General features: G+C 43.1%; 1 protein-coding gene across 1 annotated transcript in view; it reads right to left on the bottom strand.

Annotated features, from left to right (window-relative positions):
* Positions 1–17,106, bottom strand: part of COL5A1 (collagen type V alpha 1 chain) — a 239,793-nt gene that overhangs the window by 171,353 nt on the left and 51,334 nt on the right. The window contains exons 2-4 of the mRNA XM_024206663.3: positions 13,488–13,655; positions 4,747–4,960; positions 3,900–4,062 (exon numbers count right to left, since the gene is read on the bottom strand). Of these exons, the coding sequence (XP_024062431.2) occupies positions 3,900–4,062; positions 4,747–4,960; positions 13,488–13,655 (545 nt within the window). The remainder of the gene's footprint in view (positions 1–3,899; positions 4,063–4,746; positions 4,961–13,487; positions 13,656–17,106) is intronic.

The following is a 17,106-nucleotide window of genomic DNA, read 5'->3' as shown; positions in this document are numbered from 1 at the left end:
GGATTTGCATCTAATAAAAAAGCATTGCATTTCTAGTGTATGTAAAAAAATTCTCCCTAGCAAACAAAACACCAGGGGAGGTATAGCGTGGCTTCTATCTTTCAGTATTACTGAAGCTACAGGAACATTGGTTACTATAGTTCAGGAGGAAAAATAGAAGCATTTATCTTGCTGCGTAGGATATTTCTTTTCTCTCTCTCTCTCTCTCTCTCTCTCTCTCTCTCTCTCATATGCAAGGTTCTTTGCTGTCTCATAACATCGTCCTCTCATTCACAGCATGAGGCCAGCCGCCACTTTCCAATCCCAGCGTGACAGCCTGTCCTGACATTTCTGAGCATTTGTAAATATCTGTTTTGAACAACATCACAGCACAAAACTTAACTTGTGTAACCTGGCTGTAGGCTTGGCCCCTTGTCAAGCCTACCCAGCATTCAGTGGGCTTTACAGAGAGATCCACACAGCCTCGGAACTAATTGAATTTTAATGAGAGGAAGTCATTTTTCCACTGGAAGAATGCTGAGCTAGAGAAATATTGTGAAACTCCCCTAAACCAATTCCTGTCACACAGTATGCGATGGAAAGTCACCCTTTTCATAATACACTGCTCATACTCCACTTTGCTTGTGACCCTTGTTCCCCTCTGAGTTAAGTAATTTCAGCTTCCAAAACAAAATCTATTCAAGTTTGGTTTGTCCCGATGAAGATTCAGACAAGCACTCCCTTAACTTTCAGCTCCCACTGAATCATGTTGAAACAAAGACAGCCTAGGCCCTAAGCCCTCCAAACGCTGCCATTCCCAGTTAACTGGGTCATTCCAAGTTCCCAGCACAAACTACAAACTTGTAACAGCCACAAAACTCCACGGCTGTAGAAAACACCTAAAACGTACTATTAGGTCCTTGAGATTTGCAAAACTTACCTACAGGAGTTACAGAAGCTTCAGTCTCATTGTAAGTGGATTCAGGGCCCAGAAATTAGAAACTTTCTAGAAATATGTGCTTTGTTAATGATTCGCGTCTCTTTCCCATTGCCCCAAACCAAGGTTGTCTTCAGACATACTTTCTGCTTAGAGCTGGGGGGGGGGGAGAGGAAACTGAAGGAAATTAGGTTACTGAGAAATGAAGGAAATTAGGTTACAGTCTGCTGCCTTCATAAAACCTTTTAATTACATTCAATTTATAGCTATTGGCATCTTGATGTTTTTGTGTGTGCATGTTGAAATATCTTGCTTGCTAGGCAAAGAAGGCGAACTAAAAGCATATATTGAGGGGAAGGCTTTTGTATTCTGATAAATTGTCCTCTTCTGCTATAATAATTGTTCTGGGCTTCTCTGTGTCTGCAATCATTTGGCACATGTATATTGCAATCGGTGCCGGCACCATCGAAACAGCCTCCTTTGCTGTTGGCTAAGAGGAACACTGGGTCCGTTTGTCCCATGAATCTGCTCCAATCAAGGCCACTTCGTTACCAGTGATGGCACGAATATCTGACCGCCTGTGAAAAGCTGATAGCGGAATTGGCAAAGCTTTGCCAGCTGCAAAAATGTACGCTCTTGTTGTTTAGTAGGGTGGCTGTGAAGTCTCATTTCCAGCTGACAATTAAAGCCAGCCTGTTTGGAGATATGTCAAGCTTTTGGGACAGTAAAGAAATCTTCATGACTTCAGTCCTATTCATCTTCTGCGGTGCATAGTTTCATATCTACACCAGACAGCCCATAAATTGACTACCATGGAGGAGCCCGTTACAGTTTAATGAGAAATGGAACAGAATATGCAATTCCACCCAGGAACCCTTTTCACCAGGCTACTTCATAGGTGGGGTTTTTGTTGGTTTGTTAGGTGTGTTTTTGTTTTGTTTTATAATAATGGAGGATATGTCTTTTCAAATGGCTAAAAAAGAGCCTATAAAAATGACCTAACTTGAATAAGACTCGGATTTCTTTAAGGGGATCTACTAGGCGCATAGGGCCAGGTCTCCAGTAAAGGTCTCTGCTTTACATAACAAATCTGCTGAAATGCAGCATTCAATCTGGTTACTGAGTTTTTCTGGAAGCACATCCAACACTTTAGAAAAACAACTTCAGTGCCCATTAAATCCAGCTTTTACTTTCCTCTTTAATTGTTAATCTTCCCAGGAAATGTCTATTCATTTAATGCAGTTAGAGATACAGTCATAACCCTCTTCTAGCTGAGTTCTAGTGATGTTGAGTCAATGCATTTTTGCACTGTTTACAGCAGCCCTTCCAAATGTAAATAACACTAAACAGCCCTAGGACTTTCTTTCCAAGTCACAGATAGCACAATGCTGACTAGAGGTGACTTCACTGAACCATAATTATTCATATTGTTGCAGGAACCTTGCATGCAATGCTCAATTTGCTCCATGAGGCGCACTCAACTCCAGCTCCAAACAAATGCAATAAAACTAATGAAGGATGAGCTGCAAAACGTAATGGGCCTAATTCTGCATCCACCTACAACAGCTTTGCTCCATTGACTTCAATAGCGTTACTCTTTATTTATACTTGTGCAAATGAGAATCCAGTACTCCTGGACATATACAGGCAAAAGAGTAGACAGGATCTCTGAAACTGCAGCTTGACCGAGGTTTATTGTGATGTTCACATATCAGTCTAGGTGCCGAACTATGGAAAGAATCACCGATCTCCATCTCCCCCATATCTGACTAAACTCCTATGCCTGGCTGCCTCTGTCACAACCCTGAATAGCAAATGCTCAGAGGCATATTCCACAGACGAAGAACTGTTTACAGAAACTACTGGGCCGATAATTTCAAACTTCTAATAGGACTAAGAGAAAGCCGCTCTCGGCTTGTGGACACTTTGTGACTGGAAAAAGAGGTGGCACTTTGTTGAAATTCTTCATGAATTATTCACCCAGCTTTACCTAGCATTGTCCTATGCGACGGCTGTGGGCGGGAAGGGAGGCACCCACTCAGTCTGGCGATGCGACAGCTTTGTTGCGTCTTAGGGCACGAGATCAGGGTTCAAGGCCATGCCCATGGAAGTGGTAGCACCTCTCCCTAGCCAGGCCTTATAGTCTTGAGAGCAGCACTGTGCTAAGCAAGGGATTGCCTTCCTCAGCCTTCACTTCCAAGCCACAGCAAACAACACAAAGCTGAGAGCAGGAACGAATGGAAACCCCGTTGTTATGAAGGTCAGAGCCCTGACCCATACACTAGGGCAAACCAATGTCCTGAAATTGCAGAAACACAGACTCCTTGTTTGTATTCTTGACCAGAATCAAAGCAAGGGAACGACAGCCTGATTTAAACGACACCGACAAGCAAGGGGAAAGGTTCCCAGAACCCATTTCAAATGGCTAAAATGGGACTCTATAAAATGTGATGATTCTCAGCCAAGTGGGATAAGATTCTGATTTTAAGAGCAGCCACTCTATCAACTGGCCCAGACAGCCAGTTTATAGGCTTTACATTACTGAACTCTGCTTAAACATTGCATTCAGCCTAGCCGCTGAGTTTCAAATGCGTGCAATGCTTGAGAAAGACCGTCCAGTGCCAGTTAAATCCCGATTTTACCTTCCACAGGATCATATGAATGTGAAAGCCAGATTCAGAGGCAGTTTAATTAAAAAAAATAAACTCTCTAAGGGCCAGATTTATCAGTGTCACTCTATTGGAATCAGCTAATTTACCCATCTGAGGATCTGGCCCACAATTCTGATCACTATTAAAATAGACATTATATCCAATAAATCCAGGGTAGGACATTATTTAACAATAAGGCTTCAAAAACCCAACAACAACCCCCATGATGAGTCCCAACAATGAGTTTTATTCATCAACCAGAACAGCAGCTCAAAGGCTTTGTACAGCATCTCCCTCTCACCCCCAGGCTACTGCTTACATCCGTGTCTTACCTCAAAGACTTCCTCATCCAGTATCCTGGTTCCAAACACAATGATGCCGTTGACATCAATGACGGGGTGGTCGCTTCTGTCCAAGAACTTAGTTACCTTCTTTTTACAGTCCAAAATCAAAGTGACGTTTTTCTTCTGTACACTGATGGCTATTCTGTGCCACCTGTGAAATAACACAGCCCGCGAGCTAGTTAAACAGAGCCTTCTGCTTTCATTAATGAGCCAACAGTTTATAACAATTAGTTGATCATGCAAGGCTGTTGATATAAAACTATGGGCCAATCATTGTCCCCAATCGAGGTGAAATTCACTGATGGGCAGAGGGCCGGTAAAAGGCCCATGCATCACTTAAATCCCCAAAAGATAGGAATTCACCTGGCTGGAGCAACAGGTAGGACCACTTGGCTCCTAATCCCTCAGCGTGGGAGTCTCCCCTGCATGGATGTGGGGCGCATTGGGGGTAGAAGTGGCCCTGGTGGGGCCCCAATTTTCCCCTCATCCCCCTCTTCTATCCTCCTTAAGCCCAACACCGGGTGACATACATGGACCTTAAGTGCCACACAGGTTTGTGTAAGCCCTTTGCACAGGGGGAATGCCATCCCTATAGCCACAAGTCCCCACTGACCTGAAGTGCCTAATATTTCGCTAGTGTTAAAGGGTTTTTTGCACATCTGTTATTTATATGGCAGAATGGAAGCGCTCAGTTAGCGGAGATAGAGCACTGGTAAAATATATATATAATAGTACATACATCTTATACACACTTAGGTATTCATATAGGTACTCATATAGACTGATGATTGTTTTTATCGTGCACCACGTTCTCAATACACGACACTGCACTTACTTGCCATCTGATAGGTTAATGCCTCGAAAGAGAGGATAGTCTTCTGGGCCTGGCTTCCCGGTATGGTCTTCGTACAGGAATACAGGAGATCTACCCATCTCCATGCCGATCTGCTGGATCCCTTGCTCATTGTAAATGGAGATCAAGAAGGACTGACCTCCTTTCTTGGCTTTTACAGTGGACAGAATGGAGAAGTCCTCAGGAAAGGCTGAAGCTGAAGTGGAAAGGCAACGGGGTTAGTTGTTCTTTTGGATGTGATGGTGTGCACGCAATTCATACATCCTGCAACCCAGTGAACAGAGGAGAAACTACCAGCGATTGCTCCTCCTTCCAAGATTTGTCCATATTAGCAATCCCCAAACTGCTGCCCATGGCAGAAAGGTATGTCAGTGCTACCTGCGGATGGGGACAACGCATCCTACAGGAATGTGCCTGGCAGCCTCCATTACCAGTAATAAGACACTTTATAAACGGCAAAGTGTTGTGTACGGATACCACTGCAACACCACGATTCTAACTCGATAATGGAGCAGTACGATGGCTTCAGACAATATGGAGCTACAAAGTTCCTTGCTGGCCCCAAATATCGGGACTGTCCCTATAAAATCAGGACATCTGGTCCCCTTAGATTAAGCCCAGGGAGAAGATAGCAGAAAATTTGGTGAAAAGCAGCTCCCATGGAAAAGAGTTTTCTATTCTAAGGGCTCAGGCAGGCTTCCAGTTCAGCAGTCAACCTTGCTAGGGATCATTCGTTAATGATCAATGAGCCCTTTTCGGTCTTGACCATCGAAACGACAGCCGTGCCACGTTCCAACGCCCACGCTAAGCAGAGGAGGGCCTCCATGTTGCTGGATGGGAGACCTCCAGTGGGACACTAAGGTGCTGCTGCTGCAAGTGATGGGTGTAAATCTGTAGCATTTATGCCACTTCGTTCCATGGTATGCCCTGGAACTTCTTAGGAGACAAGATATGCTGTGCCATAGGGTCTAGAGACGCTGGAAATTCAGGGATTATTTTTATAAAAATCTCCCCTGTTAAGTAGACACATGCAATGTATTAGGTACTTTGTTGTTTTGCTGGGGCTTTTTTAATCAGTTTTTGTCTATTTTGTCTATTTAGGCAAGAACAGAGCATTCTGTGGCTTTGGCTCACCGCATTAGCATGGGCAGCACAAATCTAAAAGCAAAAATAAATCCAACAATAAAATGGAGACTTTGGTTTGACTGAGCTTTGAAAAGCGCGTGGCAAAGACGGCTTCTCATGCCAATCGTCCACAGCGATACCGTGGCCCATGTCCTCCTTCACATGGGGCTTAAAGTGTGATTAGAGTCAGGAAAGCAAGCACAATGATATTGTGGGATCCCATCTTTATTCTTGCAACACTCATGTTGTAATTAAACCCTGAAAACGGGGCTTCACTGGTGCATAGGCTCAATCCAGTCATTTGGACAGGGGTGCGTTCCAGCCTCAGAGACTGCAGATCACTTTAACCCAAGGCTGCAAGGCAGCACATGAGAGTTTTCTAACTGCCAGAGCGGTATACGCCTCCTGGCATCTGAAACCGTGGTTGGTTTGGTTTTCTGCCTCTCCCTCCATCAGCAGCACTGCAGATGCTAGAGATGAATCCAAATTGCAAAACCCACGTCCATCTCCGAAAATTAATTCCTCCAATATGCAGGGGGTGCGAATTGCTAACTAAAAGAGGGGTCGGGGGGGGCACTTCTTTAGCTTATTATAGAGAAAGGGCTGCTGAAATCTGTGTATTTCTGTCATCTTAATATGTTGTGTTCTAACAATATAACAACACTTGCAAGGGTATCTGTCCCTCGGGCTAAGGCCTTCAAAGAAGGACATAATTGGCCTCTTGCACCTATCCACTGAGGAAATCGTAAGCGAAGGAGTGCCAGAATGGAAGAGGGCGTTGCTGGGATATGTTGTGTGTGCGATGTGAACATCTCTGTGTGGTGCCTGGCAGTGTGTGGGGAAGTACTAGCCCTGTGGCTAATTTTTTAAGCTGTAAATTCACAGCCATCTAAACCACAAAAATGTTAACCCAAGTGTCCAGCAGCTTCACACAGGTTTCCCTCCCCACTGCAGGTCTACCCTCATGCACTTAAATGGTCCTATTCAGCACAGGAGTGTCACCAAGTCCACCAAGCTGGTGACTTCACTGGAACAAGGGCAGTTTATTCCAGCTGAGGGTCTGGCTCACCTTATGAATATCAATCCTTTTGGTAATACCATCTGCAAGTGGATACCACTGATCAGAATTCTGAAAAGTAACTCAGCAAAAAATATGGGGCCAGATTCTCAGCTGATGTAAAGGGATGCAGCGGCATTGAAATCAAGGGGGTTGCACCCAATTTACACCAGCTGTGGGTATGGACCAGGACGTAGTTTTCCCTAAAAGTACCGAGATGTAGTAAGGAAGTTGTTTCCCTGCACTGTTACGCTGGTTTGATGCCAGCCTAACCCCACTGACTTTAGTGAAATTACACAAGTGTAAAACCACTGCTACAGAGTGGAGAACCAAGCCCAGTGCTTGAGCCTCGTTCTTACACTTATGTTAGCTAAGACATGGTCCCAGAAATGAAGATATGTGATAACTGTGCCTTCCCTAGGATGAATTGTGCCATCTCTTTCCTTCCGCCTGTATACTCATATCACTGCATAAAATGCAGACCTTTTCCTGGTTACAATTATGGAGAACAATTTGGGGTCTTTTATGTAAAATACTTCACATCCAAAATGATCCATAAAAATGGAGAATTTCATTATGAACCCTCCGTACAGAACTTTTCAACCTCAATGACTTGCCAAAACATTAAAACGCTGCTTTTAATTTATTTTTTTATTGGTATTATTATTAAAATGTCTCCATGGCAATGTGGGTTTCTCAGCTCAAATAACCATAATTGATAAATTATGGCTGACATGACTCTGTTATTGCTCTGTTACCCTGGCAAAGTAACAATGCATTTCCTGTCCTGGTTAGAAATGATCCAGGCTATCCAATGATATGTGGAGGGGGTTCCGTTCAGAATGCAATAAAACTAATAACAAAATAGCACGTAGGATGTGATCCAAATTCTAGTGCAATAAATGGAAAAACACCCATTGACTTCAGTAGGTTTTGGGTCAAGCCTTTTTACACCATTCTACATTTTCAATGATGTTCATGCTGATTGGTGTTGAGACCCCATCTTTCCAATAAAGGGAATTACACCAGTAATGAATTTTGCCCATTGTATCAATATCCCCTCAAGGCTGAGTGCCACTCTAGCTCAGATCATTATAAATTGCTTTTGGCAGCATGCTTGTGAGTTAACTAAGTATTAATGTCCCCATTTTACAGATTTCATACCACCCAAGGCAAACGAAGGTAACCGTTTTCTAACTAAACAGGTCCCACTCTCTCAAAATGATTGTCCAACCCCCCTTAGGTGATACGGTCACCTGCTCCAAATGCCCACCAACTGCCCTGTGAGAATCATCTTAGACATTGACCTAATGAAAGCAGGATGGAAAAATGGACGCCCTTCAGCCCCAAAAGACCTAAAACCCAATGGCTGGACAGCATCAACAGACACTTGTCCCTCATAGGCACCTTACCGCATAACGTGCCGGATTTGGCATGGGACAGAACATCATGGAGGTGCATAAAGCATTTGGTGGCCTCTGTGCTGTCCAAGCGACAGCATGAGAACTAACCATTTTACAGATGGGGCACTGGCCATTGAAATATCCCCGATCTTCAGCAGCTCTTTTCAAAGGCCATTGAAGGGGGAAGGAGTGGGGTATGGGCACAAGCGAGGCACAGATTATTCCTCTGCACTCAGCCATCTCCATGCCGAAACAATTCGCTGCAAGCGAGTAGTCCGGAGACAGCATCTTCGGACTGCTCTGGCATTTCACTTTCCGGGAACAGAACAGATCCACATTCTACCATGGCAGCTTGACTTTTGCAACAAGGCATAATGGGTCTGTGAATGCCTGTGAGGGTGCTGTGACTCCACCTAACAGCCACGTCCCCTGATCCCATGAGGCTGTCCCTTAACACTGGTGCATGGGCACTAAAAAGAGACCAGGTGGTTGTAAACACTGAACACTGGAGATTCCTTCTTTTCTCCCCCTCCTTCATGATATCTGTGTCAAATGCAGTCCGTTAACAAAGAAAAACATCTTTTTACAACCACCAGACTCGAGTCTGTGGAGTTGGGCTGGGTTCTTTCCTTCTCAAAAGTCATGGTCAGTAATTAAGGCAAAATTAGACCTTTAAGTGACACCTGTTCAACCTTATTGTCTTCTAAATATAGCCTCGGCAGTGATACCTGGGCAGTTCCCCAAAGGAGTTTGAAGAGGTGTAACTAACTGGAGCCTAGTAAAGAACTCTGCTGATGAGCCAGGAAGGAAGGAAAGCATGCTCATTTTCTCTTAGCCATGCTGGTTTTATGGGGTTTAACAGATTAAAAAGCAGTCAGAACTTATTCTGTGTCACCAAAATCAGCAGATCCAACTCTGGATATCCACAAGTACCAGATCTGTTGCATAAGAAGGTACCATTTTTAGAGTCATCTTTCAGAGCAGAATGGATATTTAAAAGCCCAATTTAATCTTTTGCTATTAGTGCATCTGAGGGGACCCTGATTTTTCTGGTGTGGTTCATTTTCCTCCTAGAGGAAATGTCCTGGCTATAATCTAGGATGTTTCACCCTTAAATATACATGCACAAATAATGCAGAGAACATTAATTATGCAACAGAAATGCAAATTACTGCTTTTTCGTGGCTGCTATTGAAGGACTATGTCTTCCTCTGTCTTTCTTGCCCTTGCATGAGGTTGGAAGAACATGGTTTTGCAAGGAACCTGAAGAACTTATTTAGGGAGCTGGGGAAAGATCATCTCAGCAGATTTCCTCGCTCTCGGGGGTTTAAAAACACAAATCTGCTTTGTTGGCTGTAACAACAGAAGCAGAATGGAAAGCCCATAAAATTACAATCTTAAAGAAACACAAACTTCTAATTAGCACAAAATATTACCTGTTTGCCTAGAGCCCTTTATAGCGGAAGGGGAAAGCTATGTTTTAAAGGTTTTTACCCACACCCGCCCATTTTGTAACATGAAATCTCATTCATTTGCTGGTGGCACCTAAAGTCACATCTAGTTATGGGGCTGCATTGAGACAACACCTATATCAGAGGGAAATGCTGGCCTAGAGTCATGGTGCTGGCATAGAGTCATGATCAGCATCCAGGAGACCCAGTTCTTAACCTCTCTTTCCCAGCAACAGACAAAAGGAAGCCTTTGGAGAGAGAGATGGGGAGGTTAGTATGTCATTGAGTGGGAGCCCTTCAAGTGACTGAAGAGCTGCATTGGTGGATGCCAAGGAAATACCGTCCAGGTCTTATCAGCTAGGAAGGATGGTGGATGAAAAACAAGAATGAGAGGAGGGTAGGTGAAAAGAGATTATAGTGCGGTAGGGCAATATAAAGGACTCCACCAGGATCTCAAAATCTCTCCTTGGGATAAGAGAAAATTGTATTAATGGGCTAGAAAGTGCATTATTCAATCCCTTTGCTGCATTGGCCATGTGCATTCACTGCCCAGAAGATCCCGTCCACCTGCTTAAGCCCAGAGTCACTGAAAGTGCCACTTGAATTGCACAGCATGGAAACCTATGAAAGCCAAAACCCACTGTGCAGGGGTTAGAGCAAGCTATTATGCACACTCGAAAAGTGTCCTTTGAATGTGGCTCTTGGATACAATGTCCACAGCCAGGGAAAACATTTTGCATTATTCCAGACTGACGATGACATTGCATTCCTTGGCTTGAAAATATTTAGGCTTGGAAGAATTCAATTTTATCAGTAAATGTCGATAAACATCCGTTTCACACACAAATCGATGAAAAAGTATTTCCATCAATAATTGAAATGTACAGATAAGCAAAGTCACAAAAATACTGCTTGAGACTTTATTAGGGTTTGATTTAAGGATATTAACTTTGCATATTTTGACATGAGATGTTGACATGGTGTTTTAATGGTTATACAGCTTTAACTTTTTGAATTTCAGTGTCTTCTCTCATAATTTATGGTCTGACCTCCCAGCCCCCCGTCCCAGCCCCATTGGCCCTGCAACTCTGAAAATTTAAATCAATACAAATGGGAAAAAATACTTTAAAATAAACGTCCACCAAAATTATTTTTTTTAAATCAAATTCTGATAAGCCCCAAAATATCCATAGAGCCCTGATTTAGCTTTTACTCATTCCTTATTCAGGAAAACTTTCCACTGACTTCGGTGGGACTTTCCATGAGTAATGGCTAAGTAGCAATTGAGTGAAGGACTTCTGGATATGTTCCACAGAAATTAAAGATGGCAAGGCCAATATCCCCACATTCAGCCACTCACCGTAATATTGTTATGAAGACAGGAATACAGAGGCATGAGCGGGTGGAATGATTATGAGGTTGGAAGGGGAATAACACAGATGCAGTCAGCAAGGTCTTTTCCTCAATAGATAGAGTTTCTCTTTTAACAAGAGGTTAATAGAAGCAAGAAGGATCTGCTCCACTGACTACAATGGGTCTTGGATCAGGCCTTAGGTAAACAGAACAGTTCCCCATTGCTGATCCTGGGTGTGGACTCTAACCCCTATAAAGGCATCCTCTACCCTCTGTCTGGTACCCAGCCACTCTTTGCTCCCCAGTTCTTGTGCAAGACAGGGTGGAAATTGAACTCCAGTTAATCCCTTATTCACCAATGACCCCTGCACTCTATCATATGAGAATAACAACAGAACTCCCAATATCATTTTAGAGTTTGCTATCAAGCAAATCCAGCACTATAGGACATGAGTGACGGTCACACCAATAGGACTGGCTTGCATTTAGACCAGTGAAATATTGGGTGTGATAGAAATAGCATCTTCATTTAAGAGGACTGGTAGTGGCATTCCATGTTGCCATTGATTTAGCTAGTGGATTTTGTATCAATTCTTTTACAAACTTTTTGAAGTAATGTGTATATCTGTCTCCTTGGATTAAGGATTCCACTGCATATGTGCATGCTCTCACACACACACACACACACACAGTTTCCCTCCTACTAGTTGTTAGGCCTTATGCAAGGAAGGCGTATTTCTCAGTGGATGATTGTGTTAATGATCATGCTGGTATATATCTCATCTGCCGCTGAAATCCACATGACCCACTTCATACAAGCCAAGATAAACACAGCGGGCTAAACTGATCCCTGGCAATTCCAGATTTAACCCCTGATTCTATCGAGTTGCACCAGGTCCCAGGATGAATTTGGACTAGTGAGCTGTAGTGACTAAAGGCCAAATCCAAGTGTCCTTATTCAGGTCAAACTTCCATTGACATGAATGAGAATTTGGTCGGAGTAAGGACTCAGTAAAACCAGAGAAAAGGCTTCACTATACAGAAGACGACTGATCCAGCAGTTAGGCTGCTAGCCTAGGGATCAGGATGTCAGGAATCGGGACATGCAGCAGAGCCAGTTTCTGGATGACCTGAGGAGCACAGCTGGCCTGTAGTAGGCTGCCCGATTGGCTACCCTACCTGACTTGCTGCAGGAGTCAGCAGACCAACTCTCAAGCCCAGCAGCAGTTCAGCAGCTGCTCAAAGCATTTGCCGATGTCTGTGATAACTCCTGTGCCTGCTTGTTCCCAGCCTTGTTCCAGTCCTGCTCCTGCCTTATTCCAGCCCTGGCCCCAGCCCTTCTCCTGCCTTGTCACTCCACATAACCCAGTTCTGACCCTGAGCTCCAATTCCTGACCTCTGACTTTGGCACTCACCCGTGGCCTCTGACTCCACCTCTGACCCTGGGCTCCAACTCCTGGCTACCAGCTCCTGCTCCGACCACTGTGCGTACCATGCACATCCCGGACACATGAGACGTGAGTTCAATCCCTGTTCCACCACTATATGAACTTAGGAAGTTTTAGGCACTTGCTCTCTGTGCCGCCATTTCCCATGTGTAGAATGTGGATACTAGCACTTCCCTCACTCGTGTGGGTGTTGGGGGGATAAATACACTCACGGCTGTTAGGCACTCAGATACTCCAGTAAATTGTGCCATATAAGTACTTTAGCTAGACAGTTTCGGCCCTAATTCATTAGCCCATTTTTCTTTAAAGCAAAGACTGCATGCTCTCAGTTTACAGAAATTTTTGCTTTTTAAATGCAATGCTTCATCATCTAATGCAAAATTAAAAATGTGTCTGTAGTGTAGCCGGTTTTTAATGAGCAGCCTGCTACTCATTGGATTTATGGGAGCTAATGCTACTTTCTTTCTATAATAAGATTCTGATTAATATTTAAACATTTCTTCCAATAAGAACTGGGACTCATGGGGGGTGTTCTGATTTAATGTTTGCACCTTCCAAGTCTCTATTCACAACTGGATACCAGCCTGTGATAATGAGAAACACCAGCTTGTTAACGGAGATGGGAACAGATGTAATTAGCCAGTGTTTGCATGTTCGCTGGATGATGTACCACCCCCTTCAGATGAAGTGAGGAAAAAATGAGTGTAGCTATTTTAACATTATTAGATGATTAGACAGTCCGTATCTCCCCAAAAGAGTAGACTATTTCCCTTCCAAACACACACAAAATGAAAAAAGCATGCAGTGTTTCAAGTGCAATTCTAGAACATGGGGGAAAAGATCAGATATTTTCATAGGCAGTCCCAAATCAAAAGGTTTCACTTACCAGGATATAACTGCTTTGTTGGTGCACTAAGTTGAGCATCTTTTGTTACTCGAAAAGCAACATCTGCGCCTTTTGAAGATCTTCTGCTTGTGCAAAAACCTGTTGTTTTAGTGATACCGTCAGGTAAATTATGAAAATCTAATACCTTCAAGAGATCTGCAGGTTCAGCTGCAAGAAGAAAAAAGAGGAGAAACCAGAATTAGTAGGCAAAAGTATCAGCGTTTGCAAAGATCCATTAGAATAATACCAATCACCAATAATCATTTTAAAGCAGAACAGATTTTTTTCTAATAAATGTATAGCAAATACATTGCTAATGCCATCTTCAAAACTAGAACAACAGGCTGCTGGTTTGAGATGCTAATTCACCGCAGAGAGGAATAGTTTAGGCACTTATACCTGTATAAGACTAGCATCTACATTCACGCTAGTTCGGATAATGGACTAATCAATAATCAGGCTTCAGGGTATTAACTGGTCGCAGTAGAGAAGAGTTCCGGTCAGGTACTATAGAACCTAAAGGAGCTGTCTGCACTGTACATCCATGGTATCACTCAGATGCATATTCTGTGCATCTTCAAATGTGGAGATAGACTGCTCCCAATGTCAGCTTGAAGCTGGATGTAGAGTAGTCTCTACAGCCTTGGTCCAACTGAGTGACTCATCCCTCCAGGGCTAACTCCTCCCCAGTTCACCTCTCCTTGCCAAAACCTCCTCCTTCCCCTCCAGTGACAGAGCATAGGGACCCCCAGAGGTTCCAACCATCACTCTCTCTCCTAGAATGACAGATTTGTCTTCGCCCTGCTATAACTTAGCACCCAACAAAACCAGCATAAGAACAGCCATACTGGGTCAGACCAAAGGTCCATCTAGCCAGTATCGTGTCTTCCGACAGTGGCCAATGCCAGGTGCTCCAGAGGGAATGAACAGAACAGGTAATCATCAAATGATCCATCCCCTCTCGCCCATTCCCAGCTTCTGGCAAACGGAGGCTAGGGACACCATCCCTGCCCATCCTGGCTAATAGCCATTGATTGGCCTATTCTCCATGAACTTATCTAGTTATTTTTGAACCCTGTTATAATCTTGCAAATGTAGCCTGAAAACGTCTATGGGTGCTACCATACTGAGCACAATTGCTTTCATTTAGCAATAACTGTAACACTAGAGCTGTGCACATTTCTGTAACAACTGAAATCACGCAAAACTCAAGAGTTTTTGATTTGGTTAAGAAACCTGAAACTCAAGCCAGGTTTGTCCAGACCTGCAAAGCTTTTGGTTTTGAGTTAGTCAGGTGAGGCAAAACTTGGTTTCAGATGAAGATTTTGGTTAAGTTTTATAAAACTGAAATACGTGTACACAGAGTTTTGACAACCTTCTAGTGGTCTTTTTAAGTATAGTACAAGAAACGCTTGTTGGACTACATTACCCAGAATCCTTACCCAGGAGTTGGGTGTGTCAGATTTTATTGGGAAAAAAGACATGCATTGTCAGCAGCAAATCTCAGGTTCTTGATCCTTTCTTATAAGCTAATAAAAATCCCCTGTGTGTACAAATGTACTGCAAGCTTTGGTTCAAAGTGAAACTTCGCCAAGTAAAAAAGGCTTGCAGAAAGCAATGCAAACTGAAAGCACAATGGGTGGAAATTTCAAATGTGCACAACACCGGCATACTTCCACTCCAGCTGAAGTCTATGGCATGACTCTCATTGCTTTCAATGAGAGCAGTTAGGTAAATGCTGAGTGCTCTTGAAAATCCTGTCCCATGCTTTGTACAGCTCCAAAGGAAACACTCCAGACAGTGGGGTTTGAGTGGTAGTAGCAATACTGTACATTTTCTCTGTCTGAAGGCAATTGAATTTCAGCCTAGTGTCTGACCACACACCTAAGTCAAGCACACCATAAAATTCACTCTCTTAATCAGGTCTCACCACAGGTCCTACGGTAACGACATGCCCTGACCTCTGCACATCAATCCCCTCTGGCTACTATTATACAAATTATTGTAATTAATAGAAAGGATCTGAGCATTACAAGACAAGAAATGTCCAATTACTGTCTATGCTGGAAAAGCTCATGTCTTGCTTCTCTCCCCCAGCATGGAGCCTGCCACTTCAATTGTGAATTCAGAGAAAACTATGCAGATCAGGCACCTGTGCTGGCAGGGGAGGCAGACTGCAGCAGGTGCGCATTACCACACAAAAACCATCAACGACAATGGGGGAAAGGCTTTCTTATTTCAATATAAAACAGCCTGGAGCATGATCTTCAGTGGAATTCACTGCCTATAGCCTTGTATGCAATACTGCATCAAAATAAGCAATGGAATCATTCCTGCTAACAACATGAAGCAAAAGGTGTAACGCCCCAGCGGGCCTTTTTACCATATCTCATTAGGATCACATCCTTATTAGCATTTGCTTTAGCTAAAAACCTTGAAAAAATCACTAACGGAAGGATTCTATATTACACTCAGAGCCATCAGTCCTAGCTAATTAGGGGTTAGTTTGCATCCAGATGTTAAACCTCTAAAACACCAGTGACATAGCATGCATGGTGCATACCATTAACTGGCTAATCCGGCATTTTTCACATCAGCAGCAGAGATGGCAGATTGGATTAACCAACACAGACTGTAAACATTTACAATAAATTATTGTGAATTTTGACCCAATACTCTGAGCCAAGAGCTGTCAAAAAGATGAACCACCCAACTCTGCAACGATTTGGCACTGCCCAGAGCAATCTCTCCTTGACAGCCTCATTTAGCCTTGCCAAGACAGTACATTTCAGTTTTATTCTCTTAGCAAATTATTTTCCCAGAGGAAATATTTTATTCAACCTTCAAGGACGCAACCAAATATCAGATCGCTCGCTTGGTATCGACATCCTAAACAATGACCTCTAGCAAACTGGCACCCAGCAGCCACAGACATTTTGAAACAGTGTTGCAGTGTGATAAATGTGGCTACGAGTGCCAACTTGTTATTAGCTCAGGGAACGATCCAATGATAATACAATTACTACCAGCCGCCAGATGCGGGATAGCTCCTTTCCTGGAAGAGGACAGATCTCCCAACATTAGTGACACAGAGAAATAAAGTAAGGGAAATCCTTTCAAATGGGGAGACAGAGAGAGAGAGAATACACCTTATATCAGGAGATCAGGCCTATTTTATAATCTGTGATTACTGCCACTTTGAGAATTTGAACAAAATAAATACACAGATAATGATAAGAGATTGACAAATAGGTCTTTTAAATGGAACATATACCAGTTATGAATGAATAAGATAAGCTAATGCTTACATAAGATAAGCTAATACTTACAGACTACATAAATTGTTTAATAATTTTTTCATTCCCAGACAGAAATTAGACCCCCCATGTTTCTGGTATCAGAGGTTATACATATAAATTATGTCCATGCGTCAGAGTAGTATACAAGTTGAAAATGACAAAATGACAAATAAATAGAAAACCCCCACACCCCCTTCCTCCTTTCAGAAATAGATAAATTAAAGGGGGTGGAAATCACATATTATTTGAAGCTTACATGTATAAGTCGTTTATAAAGGGTTAATTCATGATTACATTTTCAAAAATCATTTAAGCAACTG

The sequence above is a fragment of the Terrapene carolina genome, unplaced genomic scaffold (genome assembly GCF_002925995.2).
Source record: "Terrapene carolina triunguis isolate 2854851 unplaced genomic scaffold, T_m_triunguis-2.0 Scaffold238, whole genome shotgun sequence".
Taxonomy (NCBI): domain Eukaryota; kingdom Metazoa; phylum Chordata; order Testudines; family Emydidae; genus Terrapene; species Terrapene triunguis.
This window is presented reverse-complemented; position numbering and strand designations above follow the sequence as displayed.